We start from the raw sequence: 25160 nt of genomic DNA, 5'->3' as shown, positions 1-25160 counted from the left end.
ATGATAACAGGTTTTTTTTTGGTGCTCTCTCAGTTTGGTTGTTTTCTTGCAGACATTTCATTACCCAAACTAGGTAACATCATCAGTGCTGATAGATACTGCAATAATCCATTGATAGAGATAATACTGAATGAATCTGGTTCTGGAATAAAAATTAAGAGTATGAGAATCTGTCACTACATTATGATAAGGTTACATAATACAGCATTCCCACAATCGCATTCAAAAGGATTTTTGTCCATTATCTAGCTTGAAAGGCATTAAGGATCAACTATTTACAGAAAAACCATGGCAAGGCTCATGAAAAGCATCTCTTGTTTCTAAGAGGTGGATTGAAAAAGGATGGGAAAAGCTTTCAGTTATTGTTAATTCAACTGTTAAGTTTCAAGTTGAGATGTCACAACAACATTCTTGCTTCACTTTAGCTAAGAATTCTTGAACTTTCAATGTTGATGAATGTGTCCTCAGCTATCAAAACTGATCTATATGATCGCCTGGCTACTCTGCATTAGGTTCCAAACAGGCTTGGTATGTTTTGAGAAAACAATACTTTAAAATTTGTTGTAGATATATACCTTTAGAATTTAAATGTCTCTGACTCTTTCATTATATACTAAGTTTTCAGACTGGTCATATCCATGTGTAGATGGAAGTAAAAGTCATCATGCTAAGTTATTTTTCAGAAAATCACATTTTGGACTTTTTAGTATTAACTGGTTACCTCAGGAAAACTTTATTTTTAAAAATAAAAAGACAAAAGTGGTAGTAATAAATTAGATAAGCTAGTTGTTATGGTGGTGACCATTCAGATAAACCTAGTAATTGTTAATGGATTGGTAATGTCCATCTCTTCTGTCATATATACAGAAAAAGGTATAGGACACAATGCCAGTTGCAGTTTATTAGAACGAGAGTAGAATATACAAGTCATGATTGTGGTTCTTCATTTTCTATTTTAGTTTTTAAAATACTGTGTGCACACATCTTAATTTTTTTAAAATTTATACCACTGCACAAGAAGCAATCAATTTTTGTATGATTATATCTGATTGATTTCCAGTGTGCCCAAACATTTTTAGACTTCTAAAATTTCTGTACTGTAGATCAAAATATCTATTAACATTTTTAATGATAAAAATATAGTTAAAAAAATTCCAACCAGTAGAATGAAAATTGACCATTTTACCAATAATTGTTTCTTTTACAACTGGTACCCCTGCACTGAGATAATTATAAATTCATAAAAGGCACCACACATCTTAAAGCAAGTAAGTAACCAAAACTAAGCAACTTTCTATGAGTTCCTTACTGTACAAGCACAAACATTTTAAGGCAAGTGTTCCATGTGCAAAATACACAATACAGGTAAAACCAACATTAATGTTACATAGTCTTACACCAACCTGGTAAGAATATTGGCATCAATATATACAATACATTGAAAATATCTTCTCTAGCATATTTCAATCTAACATTTTGCTGTTAACATGGCCCTGATTACATTGAACATTGACCTTTTAATATTTCAGTTGTGCTGTCCAGAGTCACTCTCTTTTTCTTGACTCTTCTTTTACAAAAGTCCATATCAACTTGTTCACAATGTCAGGTTGATCTTCTTGGAGCCAATGGCTGGCTTCAGACAGAACAGTAAGTCGAAACTGATTTTTTACATAAATTCTTGTGATTTCTGCCATCTCAACTTCCATAAAAGGATCTTTTTCTCCCCATACCAATAGAGTAGGAATGGTGACTTCATGATGCTGCAGTGGCAGACAACTTTAAAAAGAAAATATTTTTTTTTTAAATGATGAGAAAAAAGTTCAATTTAGTTATCAATCACAAGTTTCCATTTGTAGCTAAAATGGATATAGACATGCACTTGCATTCTTATTGTACTGTGAATCAAACAAATCCCTCTCCAGGGACACAAATTAATGCACACAATACATCTGGTTCAGACCTTTGCATTTTAGAATTAATATCTGATCTGAACATTTTATTTTAACTTTTAGCAGAAGGAATTTTGCCCCTTAGCTGTATATGAAATCAGTAACATTAAGAAGATTCCATTAAACTATATGGAATTCACACATCAGAACACATGCACAACTAATGTTTAATGCCTTATGCAAAAATACAGCAGCTTTTAATATATAGGCAGTCCTCATTTAGGGCTTGCCCTGTAAAGTGATTATCTACAGTGACTTCAGTGGCGAGAAAGTAATTTTATGATCAATCCTTGTATTTATGATCTTTGCAGATACGTAAAGGAAAGGAAAATGAAGTAGGATCATAAGCACAATCATGGTTTCACTTAGCAACTGCTTTGCTTACCAAACTGAGTAGCCAGTCCCAATTGTGGTCGCTAAACAAGGATTACCTTAATGCATAACAATGTTAATGTTAAGATATGCAAGTATATAAATAACTGATTGCTCAAAACTGACAGTGGAAGGGACTATCGTATTTAGTCCAGATTTATGAATTCACATGCATTGACTTGGCTGCTGTAAGACCGGATGCTGTATTTAAAGCCCATAGCACATGATTATGGCTCTTACGTACTTATATTATTCTGTATCATCAAAATCCAGAAACCCTTGAAGGCAACATTGTATTTATAAAAAATAAGTTGGATGTATTAGCTTGATGCAGTAAGATGAACTGACCTGAAAAGATTTCGATAGTGATTAATGGGACCAGTTAGTGCTCCTGGTTGGGAAAATACATAAAGATAAGCTTCAATGTCTTCTACTGTTAACCCACAGTTTTTCTTTCCAATTCTACTAGAATGGCTGGTAAAGATGCTTTTCAACACCTGTATCAACACATAAGCAAATAAATACAAGATTTTAAAAGCTGCCCAAAAGGGTTGAGGGTAATGCAATCCAAGTGTAACTCCCACAAAGAAAGACATCGGCAGATTCGACAGACTTTCAAATTTTTTCAGAAATATATTAATTTTGAAAAAAAAATAAGGATATTTCCATGCTGCAGCTAGTTTCTACCCAAACCTTCAAAATTGCACTTGTGCTGCCCACAGGAATCTTGATTGCTGTGGAATCTATGGCAGTTCAGGAGTGCTCTCTCCAATTAGCCAAAGAGAGAATGTCAATATTGTTTGCCCTCTTAATCCTAATCTCATTGCATTTGTTTTTATTGCGAAGAAAAAACATTGAGTGGAGGAAAGGCAAAATAATTTCTTAGAGCCATCAGGAAGGATAGATGTTGAGGAACCAGGACAAAGCAAGAATCCATGCCAACGGCAAACAATCTGCAGCTCCAGAGGAAATTGTCACGATTTTCTCAGTCAACACTAGAATTAGAAGCTTCATTGAAGCTTCTAATTCTATGCTAAAGTTTCATATTAAAGCTTTGTAAGTATAGATAGTCCTCGAGTCATGACCTTCAGCGACTGTTCAAAGTTGCAATGGTACTGAACAGGGGCGATTTAAGAGTTCTGACTGTCACACCATTCCACAGTCATGTGTTCACAGTGAGCTGCAGACACATAATCATGATGTCCTATGTTCCCTGCTAGCTTCCCACAACGTCAATGGGGAAACCAGCAAGAAGTCAGAAACTGTTGGTATTTTTGCCTGTCTACATTCTGGTGCATCTGCTTAAAGCACCTCTTCAAGCAAAGATTCACGTAGAATATGATGTTGTAATCCTGTGGACAGAGAGTGTATGGATTTCTGAGTTACTTATTTAAGCAAACTTACTCTCAAATAAAAGAACAGCAAACTTGGCTTCATGCCTATAAAGTATTCCTATACTCACACGTCACAAAACAAGTATTTAAGGTATGCATTTTAACCCAATATTTAAATGACTGTTAAATATTAAAAGCATACTTTTCATAACTGCATGCTTTTCCTTCAATAGTGCATGGGAAGTAATCCATTGGGATCGTGGGAAGTCACCCATTCTCTAACCATACTCACCTTAAAATCATTTATTGAAAATATAAGTTCTGGAAACCATGGCATTTGGAAGAAATAGTAGTTGGCAGATTTAATCATCTGTGATGGATGCCGCACAATGTATTCTTAAAAAGAAAACCAGGAGTTAAAAATGAGAAATATTGGTACTATGTTTATTATTTGGTATTTTAGTGTTAGGTTCCGTTATACTAATCTTTTGAAATAAGGAATTCTTAATGTGAGTAGCTCAATTTTGTACAAATTTACCACAATACAAATCCAATTGTATTCAGCGCATCTTATTATTACCGGTGTATCTTATTACTGGTACAATAATCAAAACTGCATCCCCAATTCTTATGTCAAATATATTTCTTCATATAGAAGCAAAAAGAGCTAAAATGTGTGTGTTTTAATTTAACACACTGAGCTCCTGCACTGGTTTTTTTTTTTTTTTTTTTAAGGAACTGATAATTGAGATAAAGGTGATGAGGAAATTGGAAGAATCAAAAAAGGGTTGGGAGAAAAATATAAATTCTTAATCTGGATAAATTAGTTAAATAACCCTATTTAACTATTCTCAACTGCTGTTAAAAACTCTTCCATAGGGAAGCATTGGGATTTTTTTCTGGAATATTTTACCCTACATCCCTAAATAGTATTTGGACCATTTTTGCATTCAATGCTTCTTTTGCTGACTTTATGTAGTATACCAAACTTTGTCCTGTTCTATTCAGTTTTCAAAGTTATCCCGCTGATGGATAGATGGACAGAGTCCCAAGTGTCTTTCCATAATTTGTTTTCAACATTATATGAGGTTGGAAAAAATAATAAGAGATTGTAATTACATCTGGAAAAATTTTGCTGTTTGAAAGATTGGTAGATGTGTGACATGCCACATCCCTCAGGAACGAAGTTCCATAGCCATGTTCTATAAATGTTCCTATGAATTGAAAAAAAAATAGCTAATAGGTCCGCAATTTAAACCACATTTCTCTGGGAGACCTTTTCAGATCCATGAGCTCCAATGCAAGAATTTTCCAGTCAGTGTCATCATTACTAAGAATTCTGGAGCTGAAGGCTATTGACAGGCATCACGGTTAGGAAACATAGATTATAACATCAAACTGATAGAAGAAGCAGAAAAAAAAGTCAAAACTTGCTTTTTATCAATGTCTGTCTATCTATGAATATTTTTATATTATACATATGCCCACATTTATTTATTTTCAAGATTACTGCCTCTTATTTTCCCTAGAACAACAACTATGAGATCTGGCAGAACACAAAGTTGGTGATAGGATTCACAGGTCTTAAAACAAGTTCCCCTAATCTGGTGCCTTCCAGATGTGTTTCGATGACAGTTTCCCAAATTCCCCATCAGTTTTCTGGGAAGTACAGTTTTGGCACATCTGGAGGGAAGAACATCTTTCAGTACTTTTATGCTCACACATCTCCCCCCCCACACACATATAGTCAAACGTTTATACATACATACAAACACAGAATACACAGCTACTAATCAGGAGAAACATAACATGGAGAAACTAAAGTACTCCACAGTTCTGTATTTTTTCCAGGCAAACAAGTTCTTTTGTCAGATTTTCAGCACATTCAAGAAATTACGGGATAATGTAATATGTGTAAGTCCTGTAAATGTCATTCCTGTTTATTTTGCTTCAGTTTGCTAAACTAAACAATTTCTTACTTATGATTACTGTATTAGGACCAGGCAGATGTAACTTCAAATTACCATGTAACTTTGTGCTACTGATATTGGCCTAATAATTCTCTCAGCTACTTGAAGTAAATGTAGAATATATATAAATGATGATGATGGCCAAACACCAGCTGCTATTTTTTTAAGAAATATTTGCACTGCATCTTTTAATGCTGCAGCTTTTCTTTTAAACTCACCTGTAAAAACGGAGGGATGTGGAAAATTCACAACAATAAGCTTTGTCACCATTTCTGGATAACAAATAGCAACTAGCCAAGCAATCATTCCACCCCAGTCGTGACCAATCAGCACACACTTGCTGTATCCTGTTGTTTAAAAATAGATTTTTGACAGATGTTTATCAACAGTTCCATGCAAATAAATTATCACATCAAGGGAAATGACAGTGGATTTTGCAGTATACTTGCAAACAATATCTCACATTTTTCCCCTTTGGCAAATGATTTACACCATCAGACATAGGTGATCTATTAATAAACTTTTCAAGAATCATAGCTAACAACCTAGCAAGAACAAGGTGGGAAATTTCAGTGTGTTTTCTAATGTGTCTAAAATGTCTACTTTCATTCTTTGTAACCAGAGAATATTTATAACTCTACTTTACCAGCTGGTTTTTAAAAAGGCTTTGCAAAAAAATAAGTAGAAAAGAATGAATTAATACTAATTAGTATTTACTCATATAATATCAGATGTAACCCACTGATTTATGATGACCTAATTCAGTCATGATCATAATTAGATGATTAAATCAGAAATATGTTTGAGATGATCCTTTGAATATTTCTTAAACAATACAAATTCAATGACATTTTGGAGCACATTATATTGTTTGGGCAATTATATTTTTTCTAAATTTATAAGATCATGAACGATATTAATTTAAGAAATAATACATGACAACTCTTTCAAGCTGCAGTAGTAGTACATTAAGAATGTATATGCCACTATTCCTTTCTTGTCTACCTCTAACTCTCTTGCCCTAGATTGTTTGTCTTCCATGTGATTAAAAATAGAAAAAAAATGCCCTTATTTGATTAAATCTAAGTTTTCCAAGCTATTTCTTTTATGGGACTGTAGGTATAGATGTGGTGTGTCTGTGGTGAGGTTTAACTGTATCTTTTTAAAACTAATATATTTTAGTAGTTTGTTATAACTTTTTGTTTAAAAATTCTTCAAAAGTATTATCTCCCATGATTTCAGACATGCTGATTTAAGTTAAATATATTAGGAATTATTCAGGCATGAAATATGTGCTTTAAACTATACTTACCTCAATAAAATGTTATGTGTATGTCAGAACATTCTACCTGCTTTTTAGCTGGTGGGTCATGCATGTTTACTTCATAGATATTCTTTAAACTAAGATTACTCACTTGAATAAAATAGCATGAGCATACTTGGTAATGCTGGAGTTTGATTGGACCTGGCCAAAATATGTCAAAACTAACTACTACTTACCTTAAAATTAAGAGAAATTTTACACGTGCATAGGTACAGTTAAGCTAATCTATACCTTACCTATCTTACCAAAATATATTATGTGGAAATTTCAAGTGACCAAAGTAGGTGATTGGCAGCAGAGGTCCCTAAGCCTCAGATGATCAATAGAACCTGGGAAAATCCTATCATCAATGAAGCACTGTAGATCATGCATATGGCAATATATATGGCAGCAGAATGACAAACACAACTTTAAATCCAGGACAGCTATTTATCAACTTAAGTTGGTAGGCAAGGAATAAATCAAAGGTTACCATGCAAACCTGACTTTTAAAAAGATGGGCCATCTCCTTGCCATGGTTAATAGTAGATGAGGATAAACCTTTAGTTTTATCCTTTGTTGGTTTCCTTATGTTTTCTTTTATCTCCTGACTTCAGAACATCGACTTTTCACTCCTATTCTTTATTTTTTCTAATATGGTTTATCCTCAAAGAAAATAATATGGTGCACCAACTGAACTTTTACCTTAATTACAGAGCTTGGAGAAATGTTCCAGTTTACATTGTTTTTAGGTGAGAGAAACAGTTGTGGGTGGTTTGATAGCCGTGTCGCTAGCATATAAAAACAATTATATTACACTGAACTTATAATTTACTAAGTCTATGATTGTGCTCAATGAGAATGTTATCCTAAAGTATGAGGTTGCATTAAATGAGATTCTGACCATAAATACTGTGTTACTGTGTTACAGATATTTCCCCTAATCTGCATTCCAATTAGCAAAATCATTCAAAATCTTTTTGTTTTGTTTTTAGCTAACAAGAGATTAATTTGCATCAAATCTAATCTTTTGCTGGGGGGAGGGGAGGCTTTATCCTTTGAGGAGAAAACTAGAATCCAGTAGAACTTCCCTATGGTGGGAAAAGGTAATAGGTTGATTTTGGGTTTTGCCCCTCAGCCTAAAATGCTAGCCCTCACTTTCAAGAAGATAGCAAATTATCTATCCCTTCAACCTACATCACGATTATCCAATTCACAGCATGACTGGTTTACGCTTTGGAGCTTTATTATCTGGAACGGGGTCGCCAACCTTTTGGACCTCAGGGACCACCAAACTCATAATTTTAAATCCCAGGGACCACTAACCAGTTCTGTGGGCATGGCCTAATTTGTGGGTGTGGCTTGGTGGTCATGTGACTGGCTGGGCATGGCTTGTATGTAAATATTATAAATATTTATATAAATATTTATTTTTTTATATATAAAAAAGAGCAACTTTTACCCAAAATCAAGCAAAGCAGGCAGGCAGATTGAGTTGCTCACAGAATCACAGATTCATTCAGAGATCTATCTATCTGCCATCGGCTAGCTCAGTCTGTCACACAAAATTTGCTTGTGGTGAGTCTGCACTGAATAATAGAACCTTCAGTCCTAAGGGAGGTTCGGCTGTGCTTAAAAGCAGAGCCAAATATCTAAAGACTAGCTAGAAAGCAAGAAATCCAACCATTTCCTGCTTCCTAGCTAATCTAAACCTCGCAGCACAGCAGAACAGATGATGGTCAGAAAAAGGAAAAATAGCAATTTAGCAGGCAAGTTTACCGGGTAAGGAGTGAGTGGGCGGGGAGGGTCCCACGGGCCATGTGGGTGGCGCAGCCTTGTGTTTCTGTGCGGCTTGGATTAATTGCTTTGAAGGGATGCTCTTGGGGTGAGATTTCTCTGCGGCCCACCAAAATTTTCTTGCGGCCCACACACTGGTGACCATAGTCTGGAAGTGGTCTGGAAGGACCATTCCATGCCCATTTAAGCATTGGCATGTGAGCTCCAGATATACAAAATTAATTAAATGGCTAAAAATCCCCAATATTTTTTTTAAAAGAAACAAAAAATTGTAGGAACTAAATTTACAGCAAAAAAATAATATATGCTATATACGTGCACATCAACAATCACCTCAAAAAGGACTTTTTAAAGGAAATATATTATCATCTAGCTACTCCCTTTTCCAGGTTTATTATAAATTGAGCAGCAGCGCTGCTATTCACACACCAAGAGACTCCAAGATATCCTTTATATCAGTAATCAGACAATCCAGCTTGTAATTCTCTCGGTGGGCAGGAGCATCTGTTTCTCCATAACCTCTCATATCCAAGGCCACAACTCGATATTCACTCTTAAATTCACGCATTTGATGTCGCCAAGAGTACCTAGTAAAGAAGAAGAAAGTTTTGCTTCATAAACTGTTCTGCCTACCTTTGCAAAAATCAATTCATATAGGAAGCACAAAATGAAACCATAAAACTGAAGACAATAAGAACCATTGCACTAGTTAATAAAATTTAAAAGATATAAATCCCCTGTAAAATAATAACAGAATCAAACTGTAAAAGCCTGAATCACTTGATGGTTTCTTGTAATGATTGTCACTATCAAAGTTTAGCTGAATGTAATGAAATCATGCTTCATTTCGTACATAACCTAAACCAAAGCTTTAAAAATTATGTTGTTGAATAAATCACCATGACCCGATTATACATAGCATGACTCTATTAAACTAATACCTACACACCTCTCTCTAGTTTTTAATGCATACATATTATTAATTGGAACACCAGAAAGAAGCAAACTGAAACCAATTTGGCAACAGAAGAAAGAGAAATTTTAAGTTGATCAAAGCAACTTTCACAGGACTTGGTTGTTTTAGCAGGGTCGGCTGATTTAGCACTAGCTTCAGATGTGCTTCTAATGTATTCCCTGGATACAAAATAAATATTGCAATGATACGGTATTTTGTCATCCAACCAGGGGTGGGATTCTACCAGTTCGCACCTATTTGCTAGAACCAGTTGTTAACATTCTAAGCAGTTTGGAGAACAGGTTGTTAGAAGAAATTACTGGCCTAATCCTGTAAGGAAGGCAGGAAGGAAACATTTTGGAGTTGCTTACAGAAACTGCCTCTCCGTTAACCCTTATTCTTGGAAGGACTGGACTTCATATCTCAGGAACTTCTCTGGAGTTTTTTTCCCCTCCTTTGCTGGTACTTTGCTTGTGTAGAGTGACCATTCAAAGTTACAATGGCACTGAAAAAAGTGACTTATGACCATTTTCACACTTACAACTGTTGCAGCATCCCCAGTCATGAGAGGCCAGGCGAGGAGATGCGTGCCTTGATGTGAGTGATATTGAGTTGGCCACACCCAGCCAATAACATGACCACCAGCCATGTCCACCCAGTCACATGACCACCAAACCACACCCACCAACTAAGCTACGCCCACATAACCGATTGTTAAAAAATTTGAATCCCACCCCTGCATCGACTGAACATTATCTCATTCCTGCAGTTTTAATACTGCCATTGAAGACTCAGGTACAATAGTTCATTTTCCGAACAACAGAACAGAGTTGGAAGGCACCTCAGAGGTCTTCTAATCCAACCTCCTGCTCAGGCAGAAAATCCTGTACCATTTCAAACAAATGGTTGTCCAATTGCTTCTTAGAAAATTCCATGTTGGAGCATTTACAACTTCTGAAGGCAAATTGTTCCACTGATTAATTGTTCTAACAATCAGAAAATTTCTAGATAACTTCTAGATTACTTTCACTTCCATTGAACCCTATACAATCAGATATAGTTAAGAGAGATCTATTCAGCTAGGACTGTCATTCCTTTTGTAGGAGATTCTTTCTGGACTAATAGTTCCCTATTCCCCAAACTACCCTCATGAACTCTCTGAAGATAAATATAGCCATAAAGATGGCTAAGTGCTGAGGTATTAATGGCTTTCAGTAGCCCTGGGGGATCTTGAAAGAGGGACAGCAATAAGATGCAAAGATTGCTGTTTTCTTTATCTTTCTTTCAAAAAACAACAACAATGCACAAAAAGCAAATATCTGGGCCAGAAATATTAGGTCTTGAGCATTGTGTTGGGAAGAGAATTATTTTTTTCAGAAGGAGAAAACAAAAGTGTAACACATGTTCACATACTGCAATCAATGGAACATATCAAATGAGAAACCAATTAACTTCAACGCACACTTTCTAAGAATTTATTCATATTTATTTAACATTATTCAGTCGATTTCAGCCGTCCTTTTTCCAATGAAAGGAGTTTCTGATTGAATGTTATGGAAAAATGTCCTAGTGGTCAAAGTGAAATCAATCACCCAGAAAAGGAGTTTTTACTCTGTAGGTTCAGTTGGAGACTGATTTGATTGCTGGACTGAATCTAAATGCCACAGTATACTGTGCCCTTCCGATTCTATGAAGATCAAACCTGTTGGAGCATTTTTACCACTTGTATACTCAGGAAAAACTCCATATTACAAAGTAGGAAATCTACTGAGAAATGAATTTCATAAACAAAAGGTAGACACATTGCTTAATTATTTATTTGCAATATTTATTAACTATTAATGAATAGTTACATTCACGTTTAGCAGCACGATCACAATTGAACAAGGCTAAGGAATAGCACAAATAAAAAAGCTTGGGCTTTATATATCAAGTATATAAGAAATACGGGTATATCTCACAACCTGCTCACTTTTCTGTATATAATATTGTAACCTAGAAATAGTACTGAGTAGCATGTGTTTCTCTGTAGATACTTAATATATGTAATATTTTGTGCAAATCTCTTTGTAACAAGATAAATATTTCTTAACTATCCCATCGATAAATTCAGGATCTCTTATTGCAATCTCTTAACTGGGCAAGGTGTGGGGTGTAAGACATTTTTTATACTCCATCATGCAACAGCTGAAGAAATTCCAAGCCCACAAATGGAAAATGTGACTAGATTGCTGAATTTGGATTTCTGGAATGTTCCCAACAACCGTATATCCACTCTGAAGATATGACTGGAATCTGATACTGTTCGTTGTGTGACGATAGGCTCGTATTCTAGCAAATGTTGGAGACTTGAGTGAACGCAGATAATATACAGTGTGTGTCTAAAGTGTTGTTTTCTTGGTTACCATGGTGAATAGAAATATCTTTTAGAAATGCTTTTGCTTTCTCAAGGAGAAATTGTTTCATTAATACCCAAGGGTGCTATTTCTAGAAATCAACTCTTGCTCAATATTGGCATCTTTTACATCAGCATATTATTATCATCAATATAGTTTTAGTGCAGAATCTTGATAGACAGGATACGTATGTTTTCCTAGTGTCATGGCCACAGCTGGGAATACAAATGCCATATAGTAAGCTACTTAAGTCTCAGCCTGGATGAAATATGAACAGCACCAGAAAATGAGGTTTTTCTCTGCAGGCACAGTCAAGCAGTCTGAGCAACATTCTTTACAAGATACAGAGAAACCGAGCCAAGAGCTTTCTCTCAGCCTGTCTTTATTCTTTGATTTGTTTATGCATCTAAAATAGTCCCATGCTGGCTTTCGTCTCATCAAAAATTCATATCCTAATGCAAATATAAGTATAAAGCAGTAAAGCAATATTTAAATACAGGTGCCAAGAGAATTTCCTCAGGAAAAGTATTCCAATAATGAAGGCAACCTAGTGGAATTCCCATCCCCTCTTGCTTCCTTGAGACTGAATAACACACTTCTAACTCAGGGCCCTGCTAGATGATCCTAATACAGGAATTCCATTAGTACTGCTCTAATAAGATATTTTTTTTTCCCTATGAAAACTGCGCATATCCTCCAAAAGAGGCTTTGGAACACACAGGAACAACTTTTTCCAGTTTTGTGTAGCTGCCTTGGAAATTACTTTCAATTGTTCCTGCGGTAGCTGCAGATTTTTTTCACAGTGAAGTGGTTGAGAATACACATATGTCTAGAGCAGGGGTGTCCAACCTTGGCAACTTTAAGACTTGTGGACTTCAACTCCCAGAATTCCTCAGCCAGCAAAGCAGCAAAGGCAGTAAGGAGCACCGTTCAAACAAACACGTCAGCTTGGAAAAAGACACTGTGGCTTTAAAGATTCAGAGTGAGTTGCTTCATGCAGGCTCCCACATATTCTTTTTTTTTTTTAAAGAATTTTTATTTTTAAAAACAAACATACAATACAAAACATAAAAACATAAAACCATCTTCCATTTTATATACGTACAGCGTGTCAGTTGGTTACGAATCTTTTGTGCTATTCTTTTGTAGTCATTTACTCACAATTTATATCAATGTTCACATTGTTGAACTAACGTATGCTTGTGTATTTATCAGTTGTTAATCATTCATTACTAAACTATTTATTCCATCATTTTATACGAGATGTTCCAAGTTTTATCTTAAAATTTATGTTATACTTTCAACCAATGGTTATATATGTCTATATTATGTCTTATATCAATCTATTAAATTTCTATCACAGGCTCCCACATTATTCTGAAGCACCTGCTTTTGAAGGATTTGCACAACCCTATGACCTCTATGTATTATGAATGAAGTGAGCACAGGATTGAGGGTATTGCTCTTGTTATGTATGTTATAAGACACTTATAAGCAGCAGTAAGCAGTTAATTTTTATCTTCACATCTTCTGCACCTTTACTGGTTATTTAGCTTGCCCTAAATTTAGCCTTGGAACATTAGCTTTTAAATCCTGTTGCATACACAGGTTGCTGTTGCAAAACTAATTTAATTTTAGATTACTTCATCTAAAAATGAATAATTTCTTCCAGGGTTATGTCCTGTTAAAAGGCAATTATTTCATCTTGTAATTTCAGTAACGGGAACTTCTAAGCAAAATCTAGTAACTACACAAATAGCATGCTTTTAGCAGGAGCAGTTTATGCTGTGATTTCCCTATAATTACTGTACGACCCCTTTAACTTTCTAAGTTATTTTAGCATTGTCGGTACGAAGGTGTGCTGAATTAACGTAACAGTTCTATTTATATTAATGGTGTGACTAAAAGCATTCCATGTCATTAAATTGGTTAGATAAACAGCAGTGAAGTGGGTGGGTGTTGTTTCCCAGTCACTCAATGGAGCCAATGGAGCCACTCAATGGAACTCAGTTGAAAACAGGATTATTGATCCAGTACATAAAAGTAGAAACACAAGTCATATCAATTAGAATAAGAAAGCAAGCAAGCAAGGAATTTACCAGAACTCTGGAAAGCCATGAAGAAGCAGCATAAGAGGTTTACCCCTCTCTCCGGCAGCTACATAGTGGAATCTCAGCCCAGAATCCTGAAAAAGAAGGGAAAACAGATTGCATTTTTATATGTATATATAATACTTAGGAATTGTGAAGGCTCAGTGGTTAAAGATGCTGAGCTCGTCAGCTGGAAAACTGACAGTCCAGGTTCGAGACCCGAGTGCCAGGGGTGGGATTCAACCGGTGTTACAACTGGTTTAGTGAGTGTGTGTTTTGCACGCATGCGCACGCTTCGCGCACGGCCGCACCTGATGCGCACACATGTGGAGCAATTGCAAAAAATCATCAGTTGTGCTACCCAGAGAGCTGACAAGTGCTGCGCACAGGTGCGCAGCATTTGAAAATCCTCTTTCCCGCTTTTTCAACCGCAGCTGTGCCACGCAAAGCAGCTGAGGTTGAAAAAGCAGGAAATAAAAGACAGCCCGGGCAGGCGGGTGGGCCAAAAAGACGACCAGAAGGTTGTTGCAGCAAACCGGTTCGGTGTCAGCTGCTCTATGGAGCTACTGGTTCTATAGAACCGGGCCGAACCGGTAGCATCCCACCCCTGCCAAATGCTGTGCAACAGGGTGAGATCCCATTCCTGTCTCAGCTCCTGCTCACCTAGCAGTATGAAAGCATACAAATGTGAGTAGATAAATAAGTATCACTTCAGTGGGAAGGGAAAAGCGTTCTATGATCCTTTAGCATCTAGAAATGGAAAATGTCTTCGGACAACACTGGCTCCCTTGATCAAGAAAAGGAGATGAACACCATGCCCTAGAGTTGGACATGACAGGACAGGGAAATCTTTACCTTTTATATAATATTTATATATTTATATTCATGGAGGAAAAAAAATAACAAAAACTAGATTGGCAGCATTAGTAATCAAGTAGCACGCAAACGGATCAAGCATTTCCTGTATCATAAAGACCAGGGCTGTCAAACTCGCGGGCCGTGGGCCAGATCCATCATGTGTTGGTCACGTCCACATCAGGTTTAGGAAGGGGAAAAAAGTTGTGATACGTCGCACGATGCCACCATGACAATGCGAGTTTGACACCCCTGGTTTATTGTTTTATTGATACTCTAAACAGATACTTTCTTAAATGATGTACTTAGTCTCCCCTTTCATCTAAATTATAGCTCATGCAGATGTAAAGACATATAGATACTTATAATGCAAAGGACATTGGAGTAACACAACAGATTTGCTATACTTGTGAGAATATTTGTCCCTACTGCATCTAAAGTAGATACTCCACAGTTACTAGTTTAATGAGCACAAGTGCTTCTCCCACAAATAAGTTCTTGTAGAAATGTATCAAAGTACCTCCAGAGAGTTAATGAGCAGAGGAGCAGAAGCTCATTTCAGGGTTGACTGCTATATTGTGACTTTGCACCAATGAAATAACCGGATGAAAGGAACTGGTTTAAATAGAAATGGCAGATTGTGAAAGAGCTGTGTGGAAAAGAGAGTTAATGGGTACCAGTGACAATATTTTGCAAACACTGCCCTCTAGCATTCTGTAACGAGGTCACTGCAAAATTAAACGCATCTGTAATTAAGTATTCAGTAGGATGCTGCAATAGCAACAGTATTGTACTGGCTTCCCACAAAGGCAACAAGGAGATCTGTGGCACGCAAAAAGACCGATGCATTTTCTATAGAACCAGATTTTATGAGCTGTCACTTATTTCACCAAATACATACTTCTTCTGGTTTATATGCTCCACCTACACATCCTCAAATATGGGCCCTTATTTATTTTACAGCATTTACCAACTGCCTCAATCTGAGTGCCTCTGAGCAGCACACAAGAGCAAATAAATACTCAGAAGACTCCCAAAAGTTCAAATAATACTAGAGTGGATGCTGACACATCATTGCACAGGGGGAGGCAAAATAGAAATTAAGGGGAAGAAAACAAACGTTCCATCACCGAAATGAATTCAGCAATAAAAGGGCCACATTTCAGCAGCACGATTTAGGGCTGTTTTTGAGGGTTTGCAGGATTTTAAGGATAGAAATAGTGGTATCTTGTCTCATAAAGAGTCTCGTTGCACCTCTTTGGACTCTTGTTTTAGAGGAGTGGGAGAACCTGCAAAAATCAGGTTTTTTGTGGTTAAATATAACCTTAGGGTGTCAGGAGATTGCAAATGATGTCCTTAGTGTGTTTCGTAAACAGTTGTGGGCTTAGACTGGGGTAATTCTAGTTTTAAGTTTCTGGTCAGCAATAGTGGGTTTACTGTGGGCCAGTTACTTTCCTAAATCAACCCACCATTTCAGAGGGTTGTTGACAGGAATGGGGGAGGTCCTCATAAAATTTGCATTTAGCTTTCACAGAAAAGACAGGATCTATATGCCATGTCTACATGAATAAAATCTTAGTAACATAAACTATAGCTTAACATGAGAGCAGAATCCATTCAACATGCATTTGCAACCTCATAAACACAAGGTTGCTTCTATTCCATCAGGTACCCAGAACCAACAGAGCCAAATTTATTACCCACATTCATTTTGCGAATAGCTAGAGTTCATAAGAGACACAATTGCCTTTACTTCCTGAAGTTAATTTATCCCAATGTCACCATAACATTCCTGGTATTGGATAAAGTTAGCTGTAGGCCATGCACAATTGTGCCATAATAAACATGTAGTGAAACCTGGATGGAAAACTTGATCTGAGAGGAGATGCATGGCCATTAAACCACAAATTATACAATTTTCAGCAACGTATGTCCTTTGCATAATGACATCATGATGGGAATTACCTAATTGCACTGTATTGACCTGAAGGATGTAATTTGCAGCATTTGTGCAATAGTGCCATTATGCAAGGGATATAATAATAGCTATGAATGATGAGGCCTTAATGTAAAATTAATGTAGATTGATCTACCTCATCTGGACTTCTTCAAATGTATCTATCCATTATTTGGGGGGTGGATGTCTGGAGAGAAACCTGGTCCATTACATCAAAAATCCCTTGAAATCACAGGTTTACTGTAATAGTTTTTAAAGTACCACAATTTGCTGCTGTGGATAAATATGGTTCCTTCTCTGGATGCTTTTTATGGATCATAGGGATGTTCAAAAACCTGCTGTCTCACTCTGCTTGCGTGGTTATTTTTCTTACGCTTTCAATTCAAACAAACAAGTTCTCTGCTGAGGCTGCTAATAAGGACACCAACTGGGCACTGTGAATTCTTGTCTGTTAACAATTATCTTAAGAGCTTCTATTCATTGCCTGCTGACATCAGACAGCTGTGAATAGGTTACCACCCAGATGCAATGCAAAAATGTGTCCTAGGTTTTTGCACTGGATAATTGCAAGATATCTAGGCAGCTGACTTCTGCTTCCTTCATATGGCAAACTGAAGTTTGGGGTACAATTATAGTATAGAACTGTAATTACCACACCAAATCATTAAAAAGACTAAGATTAAGATATCTTTTCAACAGATTTTAAACAAGATATCCTTATCTTACCTGTTCTCCATTGCTGGTTTATGAAGGGCGTGACATTTTGTTAAATATCCATAGTCTTCACAAAACAATTTCCTGTAAGTCTTTTTACTACAAATATTTACATATACAATATAGCATTTACATATTCAAATGTATACAATAACCCTGCTTTGCTCAGTACATTAACCTACAGTTTTGATTTATTGCATGGTATGAACTCAGCCAAATATGTTTTGTAAAACAAACACAGCTTAGTGTATATACAAACTCAGTTAGACATGACATAAAATATAGTGCATTATTGCAAAATGTGTTGTATGAATTCAGGTGCTGTTTAATACATAAACCATGGTTAAAGAAATCATAGCTTTGCAAGTTATTAGAACAAAGCCCCAGTGTTATTTTATGTCAAGGTAATCCAGTTTTGGATATGTTTAAAACTACAGAATGCATTCTTACTATGAAAATATACACAGAATTCACTTTACAGTACTCCTCCCAAAAAAGTATTCAAAATCAGTATTTGTAACACACTACACCATTTTAAGAAAGTATCTATGCAGTGCATTAATTTAAATGAAATCATTTTTCTCCATTCGACCCTTGTACCCAGTTCTGGGTGCATATGTTTAGGAAGGGCATTTACAAATAGGAATGCATACAACCAAGGAGAACAATAACAAGAACTGATGGTGTTACCTAGTCTGGGTAATGAAACGTCTGCAAGAAAAAAAAGCAAACTCAGACAGCATCAAGGACCGTTTTAGGATAATAAGGGCCCAGAAGGAAAATGCTATAAGGAGCAATTGGAAGTAGAGAATATGTTCAGCCTGGAAAAGGGAAAAAAACGGCAAGAGTTTTGGTAACTTTCTTCAAATATTTGAAGGTCACAAAGAACATAGAACAAAAAAAGTTTAAATAACAAGTTGATTTTGACTGGATATCAGAAACTATTCCTAATGGTAAGAGTTGATCAGCAATGGAACAAATTATCTTGAAAGTGGTAAACATTCCTGTGCTAAAGGCATTTAAAGAGAGACTGGAGAGCTCTCTATCAGGGATGCTACCATATAATAATATTATAATAGTGCATTCTTGCACTGACCAAGTAATGGACTAGATAATTTCCAATGCCTCTTTACCTTCTACTGGTATGACTGTAATAGTATATGAGAAAGGCCTTGAAAGATGGATGAAGAATTGCTGCCTAGAGGACAGTCAAATAACAGAAGGGACAGCCCACAGCTGTATAATGGGTGGAGAAAGAGGCTCAGAATGGATCCTTCCTCAGGCTGTAAAGGAGATAGTGGAGATTTGTACTTTCAGACTTGATTCTATTAATGTAGTCTTACAATAAAGTAGAATTAGCTCATCTGATCATGTTTCTTATCTGGTCTACCTGGGAAAGCTCAAAGTGGCTCTATGAAATTCCTCTCAACAGTGAGTCTATTTCAGCCAACTGGCCATACCATGTGATGGTAGATGTAGTTTTAGTGGTTAGCCTCTATTGGTTCACATATATTCTCTGTCATGTCCACATAAGGTTTTACATATTTTTAAAAAGAATTTACTTTGTATTAAAAAACCTAAGTAAAGAGATAAATATTTAAAAATATATTGAACGATCCTATTTTGTTTAATCTGAGTTTTTCTAATGGCAAGTGCTATACTAAAAAAAACAGATCACCATATACAAGTTTGTTTGTGTAGGATTCTGGATTGTGATAACTTTAGAATAAATGATATGATCCACTTATTATAAAACTACCATTGCAATAAATCATTTTACAATAGTTTAAAAAAGAGAGATGTTAAATGAAACAGGTTTTTGTTCAGAACTTCTGACCAGCCTTCTGTGGTTTTACTAGCCTCATATAAATCTAAACTATTTATTCTTTCCATTATAGAACTTTTCTCCTTAGTGACTATGTGACTATTTATCCATTTTTTACTGTTACATTGAATTCACTAGGAGATTGAATGTCTGATGCAATTAGATATATTTGCAATGCCCTATTTTTTTAATTATACTGTTTTATTATATATTGCTAATTTATTTGCTCAGAAGAAATATTTAACAACCTAGAGAAGTAGTTAAAACAGTATAATTAAAAAAATAGGGCATTGCAAATATATCTAATTGCATCAGACATTCAATCTCCTAGTGAATTCAATGTAACAGTCCTTAGTAAAAATGGATAAAAAGTCACATAGTCACTAAGGAGAAAAGTATGGTATTCACTTTTGGTGTAATGCTTTAGCTTGAATAATTAGCTTTCAAGGTATTTAAGAGGTAGTCATTGCTGCTACAAATTAAGCTCTTACTGATTTACCAGACCCATGTGATGGGAAACAGTTCAGATCTGCTTGGAGGCTTTTCTTTGGCATCTATTGATCACTGCAGGGTATCTATCTTAATCCAATAAAAGTTCTTAAAATGGCCTATTGTTTCAGCCACTTCTTTAGCCCTAAAATGTAGTCACAAAAGATAGTGTGAGACAAACTTTTCTAGAAGTGGTAGGAAAAGCAAGGGATGGGAGAAGTGACAAACCGTCCTCAAACAAAACCTAGTGTGGCCAACTGTCCTCAAGGTTACTATTATGATTCACTCTGAAGTTGGAGATGATTTATTGAATTGGTTATTAGCCAAGTAATCACAGAAAGCAAATTATACCTTTTAATACAGAAGAAAGAAAACCTGATTGCCCTAGACTGTAACTCTGATCTGTTTCTTGTCCTAAGCCAGTCACATATATAATTTTTTTTTTAAAAAAATGACTGAAAGGAAACCTTAGAAACACTCAGCTTGAAAAAGCCACACTTTAGGTAGCTCAATCTATTCAAAAGCTGTAATCACGCAATATACATCAATGATGAACTCAATTTGCTGGGTTTAAGTGCAACTTAGAAACATCGACCAAGTATACAACTGGAATTGTGTAACACACCAAACCAAGGTGTAGTTGGCCAGTTTGCATCTTGCTGACTCAGTCATGTAAGTTTTGTAGCATGAAAGATAGAATCCTATTTCTGGAACCAGATTATCTTTGTCAGTCAACTACTATTGTCAATCTCTTACAATTAATGATTGCATATGAATAATAGAGCCAGTTTGGTAAAGGCATCTGGTTATAAATTAGGAGAACAGCCAGCTGACTGACCTGGGAAAAGAGGCAATGGCAAACCACTTCTGAAAACCTTGCCAAGGAAACTGCCAGGCCTTTTCTAAGAGAGTCTCCAAGAATCAAATGCAATTGACCGTATCATTTATATTTTCTTCTGCATCTCCTAGTGAAAAACTATTGAGACTACGCTTTTTTAAACATGAAATGATGATGTCGCTAAGTCTTCAGGACAACAGCAGTGGTTAATGATTAACAACAGGGTTAATGGAGATGGGAAGTGATCATCATCAAAGTCCACCAATATCTGAGCTGATGGTGGGTAGTTTTAATGTGTTTAGAAGCTATGAAGTTGTGGGGGACCACAAAACAAGATAAAGTAAAGGTGACCTTGGAGTCAAGCATGGCAAGGGGCTTCCTCAAATTTAGAGAGATTAGATGACATCACCTCCTTGTGTACTCTGCTGGAAAAATGTCATCAATGGCAAGGCAGAAGAATTTACTCACATTAGTGAGCTGTTTGGTCTAGTGGTTACGGCAACAGGCTAGAAAAGCGGGAAACCATGAGTTCAAGTCTCATCTTAGCCACCAGAGCCAGCCAGGTGACCTTGGGCCAGTCACTCTCAGCCCAACAAGGTGGTTTTTGTGGAGAAAATAGGAGAGGAAAGTATGTTGGGCATGTTCGCTGTCTTGAGTTAGTTGCAAAAATAATAAAGGTGGGATATAAATAAATGAATATTTAAATACCATCTTTCTTGCAAATTGTAATTGGAGTCAATATTGTACCATAACTCAGTCCATTTAACGAGAGGCAGATTCTGCATTAATTCTTGATTAAAATTGTAAGACTAGTTACAAAGGACCTCTGGAAAAGCTGCATACACACATTTGCAGATCCTCTCAACTTCCTGGAATGCCTTGTTTAAGACCATTGGTGGGCTCAATTATTATTATTTTTTTCTTTTTAAAGAGAAGATATATTTTAACCACTGAAAAACATCTATGGAGATTCTCAGTCATCCAGGGCATGGCTGTCCCAAGGTGCTTTTTTTCAGATGGCAACTGGACTTCGTTTTTCCTTGAAGACGTTTGGCTTCTTATCCAAGAAGCTTCTTGACGAGAAGTGAAACATCTTCAAGGAAAAACAAAGTCCAGTTGCCATCTGAAAAAAAGCACCTTTGAGACACCGAAAAACACCATCCCAGCCAGACTACGTAGTTCCTGTACAAACGCTGAAGGGGTCATTCTGGAGAGATGTGGCCTGTCTCTGGTTACAGCTCATCAAAACCAAGCACAGATGAATTCAGTAATCCTCCAGTTCACAAGACCAGATAACCCGACACATCCTTGCCTTTCCCACCCCTGAATTCATACTTCGATTGCTGCCTGCAGCCCCACGGCCCAACCTTTCCCCTCCCTCAGGATTTTCGCCTCGCCTGGAATGCAGTGGGGAGAGATTCTTAACACGCACTTAGCACACATCAGTCCATGACAAAGCGAACTGGACTCTCCTCATTCAGTCTGCAGTCTACCTTCCTTGGGGTTTTTTTTTTTTTTTTAGTGGCAGCAAAAGGTAGGAGAAAGCAAGAAATGCAGCAGTATAGCAGAGTCCAGGAACCCACCGCCTAACTATAAGTGGCGATGGAGCCTAACTGGCCCATTTGCCTCAGAGAAGCAAAAGTCGAGTAACCCTCCAGAAAGCCTAAAGCCGTGTGGGTTTTGTTTTTGTTTTTTTTGCTCCGATTTACCTTGATCCGGACATAGCAGTGAGTGCCCAAGGAAGGGTCACTGAGGCATCCCGGCGAGTTATCTCGGATCAGCCACTGGAAGGTCTTGCCTGGCCTGGTGCCCAGGCTCCACAAAAGTTTCAGCAGCTCGATGCAGGCGCAGAGACCACAGTAGCTGTGCACCAGAGCCCAGAAGAGCACCGCCTTGATCCTCACCATGAGCCTGGCGGGGATGCACAGCCAGGGGGAGAAGCCGGGGCGCGCCAGCTCGGTCGCTCTTCGTCCTCTTCCACCACCACCACCAGCAGCAGCAGCAGCAGCAGCAGAAGCGGCGTCGGCGGCGATGGGGGCGATTGCGCCTTCACTCCCCCGCCCGTGAACTCAAGATGGGCTCCGCCAGCGAGAGGACAGCGCGGAGGAAGCCGAGATCAACCGCAGCATCGCGACGGAACGGAGGCGCGCAGCAGACCATGCAAACCGGGCAGGGAAAAGGGGGGCCGGGCCGGGAAAAGACAACCGGAGGAACCACACGCCTGCCGCACTTATCGAGCAAGCCTCCTGGGCGGGGGTGAGGGGGAAACGCTCGAGTGGCACCGCCGTGGTCACCTTGATCGATCGGGAGCGAAGCCAATGCTACCAACGCGAAGGGAGCAGCCGATCGCCAGAAACGCCAAACTCTTCGGACGCGCCGGTTGCCTCTCCGCTCTCTCATTCCACGGTGCCCCCACAAAACGCGCCAAGCTGCGTTCTTACATTACAATTCGGGAATGCCATCAAGAATAGAGCAGAGCCCTCTCTCCGGAGGACATTAGGCGGGGAGAAAAGAAAAGAAAAAAGACCCAGAGTTAGGGCCAGGCTCCCCGTCAGAAGAGGCCGAAGCGCAGTAACCCCCCTTGGTTACGTCGAAAAGTCAGTAAGTTTTGGCGTCGGGCTCTGCGAAGGAAGAGCGCAAATTCGTCGCTTTGCCTCAGGCAACGCGTAATTCTGGGTCGGCCTTCCCTGCGCCTGCGTCACCAGATGAGATTCAAGTTTGGGTAGGGAGTGGGGGGAGGCCGTTTTTGCATACTAAAATTGCGGGCGTGAGCGCGTGCGAGGAAGCCGGTTCTTCGGTTCATCTTTCCGCCGACCGAATGATGTGGCCGGCCCTACCGAGGGTTAAAACAGAGCCGTTACAATGAGAAGCGGCGAATAAAACTACTCATTCGGCGAAATGGAAGCGCAAAGATAGGCTTGGACCTGGAAGAACTTTATGTGAAGTTGTTCAGGAGTCACGTTGTATTTACACGACACCTGGTTGAGGCATCTGGCTAGAAACCGGGAGAGAGTGAGTTCTAGTCCCGCCTTTGGGTTCAAAACGAGCTGACTGACACTTTCTCTCAGCCCTAGGAAGCAGACAATGGCAAACCAACTTCTGAAACTGGTTGCCAAGGAAATTGCAGCGACTAGACCAGGCAGCCTCTGAGTATTGAACAGGATTGAAGGAAAACTTGTTTGATGGCTTGTTTGTACACATATATGTACATATGCCCATGTAAAATTTAGTGGATGCCATTCGTACCACATGGTAACTCTGGGTGGCTTACAATCATAAAAGATAAATATATGTATACCGAAAACATAAGTTAATACAAGCCAAAACATTAACTGAACCAACTCCCTGTGTTCAAACAGTAGCATGCTCCAAATCAGAGTCTGATGAGTCTCCAGCTTGATCAGGGGTTGGACTAGAAGACCTCCAAGGTCCCTTCTAATTGTGTTCTGTTGAAGTCTGAAGACCAGGGAAATAAAATGGGGCAAAACTGCAGCTTTAAATAATGTAGCTTGGAAGGAAGTATAGATGAGTCAGATGATTTTTAAAGTCACTTTAGTAGTGTTGGAAAGCAGGGCAGGTATCCTATGACTACTTGGTACTGGTGTTCAATTAAAAATAATAATTAAGAAATTGAAAGAGTTCAATTAAAAGAGCAGCCTTCCAACCTCCAGATATGTGAAGGAATCACTGCAGCTACAATAATTATACTTCCATTTTAATTTAGGTGGACCAGGTTGAAAATACTGGTTAGGTAGTTAGTTCCTGATTCCAGAGGTGAAAAGCAGAGTGACTTGTGTGTATGCCTACCTGATTCTCCAGTATATTGGACATATTTATCACCTAGAGCACAGGTGTCAAACTCGTAACATCACATTGTCATCATGTGATGTATCGTGACTTCCCCCCCCTTCATTAAACCAGGGGTGGGCGTGGCCAGTGCTGATGCATCTGGTTCACGGGCCAAGAGGTTTTTTTTTTCAAATGTTTTTTATTTTTCAATATAAACATACATATTCTGTGGACAATGCACTGACTGGGTCAAGACTTTTTTAAGCAACAGTAACAATGATAATACAAATAGATATGTGTAATTCTAATCTTCCAACTTCCACAACTTCAACAATGGTAGTCTCTTTTCATAATCCATTTCTCATTTTCCCATTAGTTCATTTAAATGTAGATAACATTTCTTTGTGCCTTGTATTTATAGCCCCTAAATACTATTATTTAATGTTTTTAAGAGTTATTCATAGTTTTACCATATCGGGCCAAGACTTTGACAACCCATGAACTAGAGGCAGAAATCAACCTCTATG

General features: G+C 37.7%; 1 protein-coding gene across 2 annotated transcripts; it reads right to left on the bottom strand.

Annotated features, from left to right (window-relative positions):
• Positions 1–939: 939 nt before the first annotated feature.
• EPHX4 (epoxide hydrolase 4) lies at positions 940–23539 on the bottom strand. Of its 2 annotated transcripts, XM_087960608.1 has the most exons (8): positions 22554–22642; positions 20017–20151; positions 14176–14261; positions 9155–9312; positions 5844–5972; positions 3948–4051; positions 2670–2818; positions 940–1776 (listed from the first exon to the last, which is right to left on the bottom strand). In XM_087960608.1, the coding sequence occupies exons 2-8, from the start codon at positions 20023–20025 to the stop codon at positions 1545–1547; spliced, it is 867 nt and encodes a 288-aa protein (XP_087816734.1). In that variant the 5' UTR covers positions 20026–20151; positions 22554–22642; the 3' UTR covers positions 940–1544. The 2 variants fall into 2 exon arrangements, with proteins under 2 accessions (XP_087816734.1, XP_026529866.1); XM_026674081.2 differs by lacking the exon at positions 20017–20151 and having other exon boundaries at positions 22554–23539.
• Between the last annotated feature and the right edge of the window lie 1621 nt (positions 23540–25160).

This window comes from Notechis scutatus, chromosome 3 (genome assembly GCF_049901735.1).
Source record: "Notechis scutatus isolate UNSWTSFEM ecotype Mainland chromosome 3, rNotScu1.2, whole genome shotgun sequence".
NCBI lineage: Eukaryota > Metazoa > Chordata > Lepidosauria > Squamata > Elapidae > Notechis > Notechis scutatus.
The sequence above is the reverse complement of the archived record's forward strand: the minus strand, read 5'-3'. Positions and strand labels throughout refer to the sequence as shown.

Excerpts from the sequence above, each read along its gene's own strand:
- EPHX4 (XM_026674081.2), bottom strand. The coding sequence starts at position 22,751 with ATGGTGAGGATCAAGGCGGTGCTCTTCTGGGCTCTGGTGCACAGCTAC. Across the intron at positions 9,313-14,175 it reads CATGGCTTTCCAGAGTTCTG|GTACTCTTGGCGACATCAAA; the intron begins GTAAATTCCTTG and ends CTTCTTTACTAG. Across the intron at positions 5,973-9,154 it reads GGATATCTTGGAGTCTCTTG|GATACAGCAAGTGTGTGCTG; the intron begins GTGTGTGAATAG and ends TTTAAACAACAG.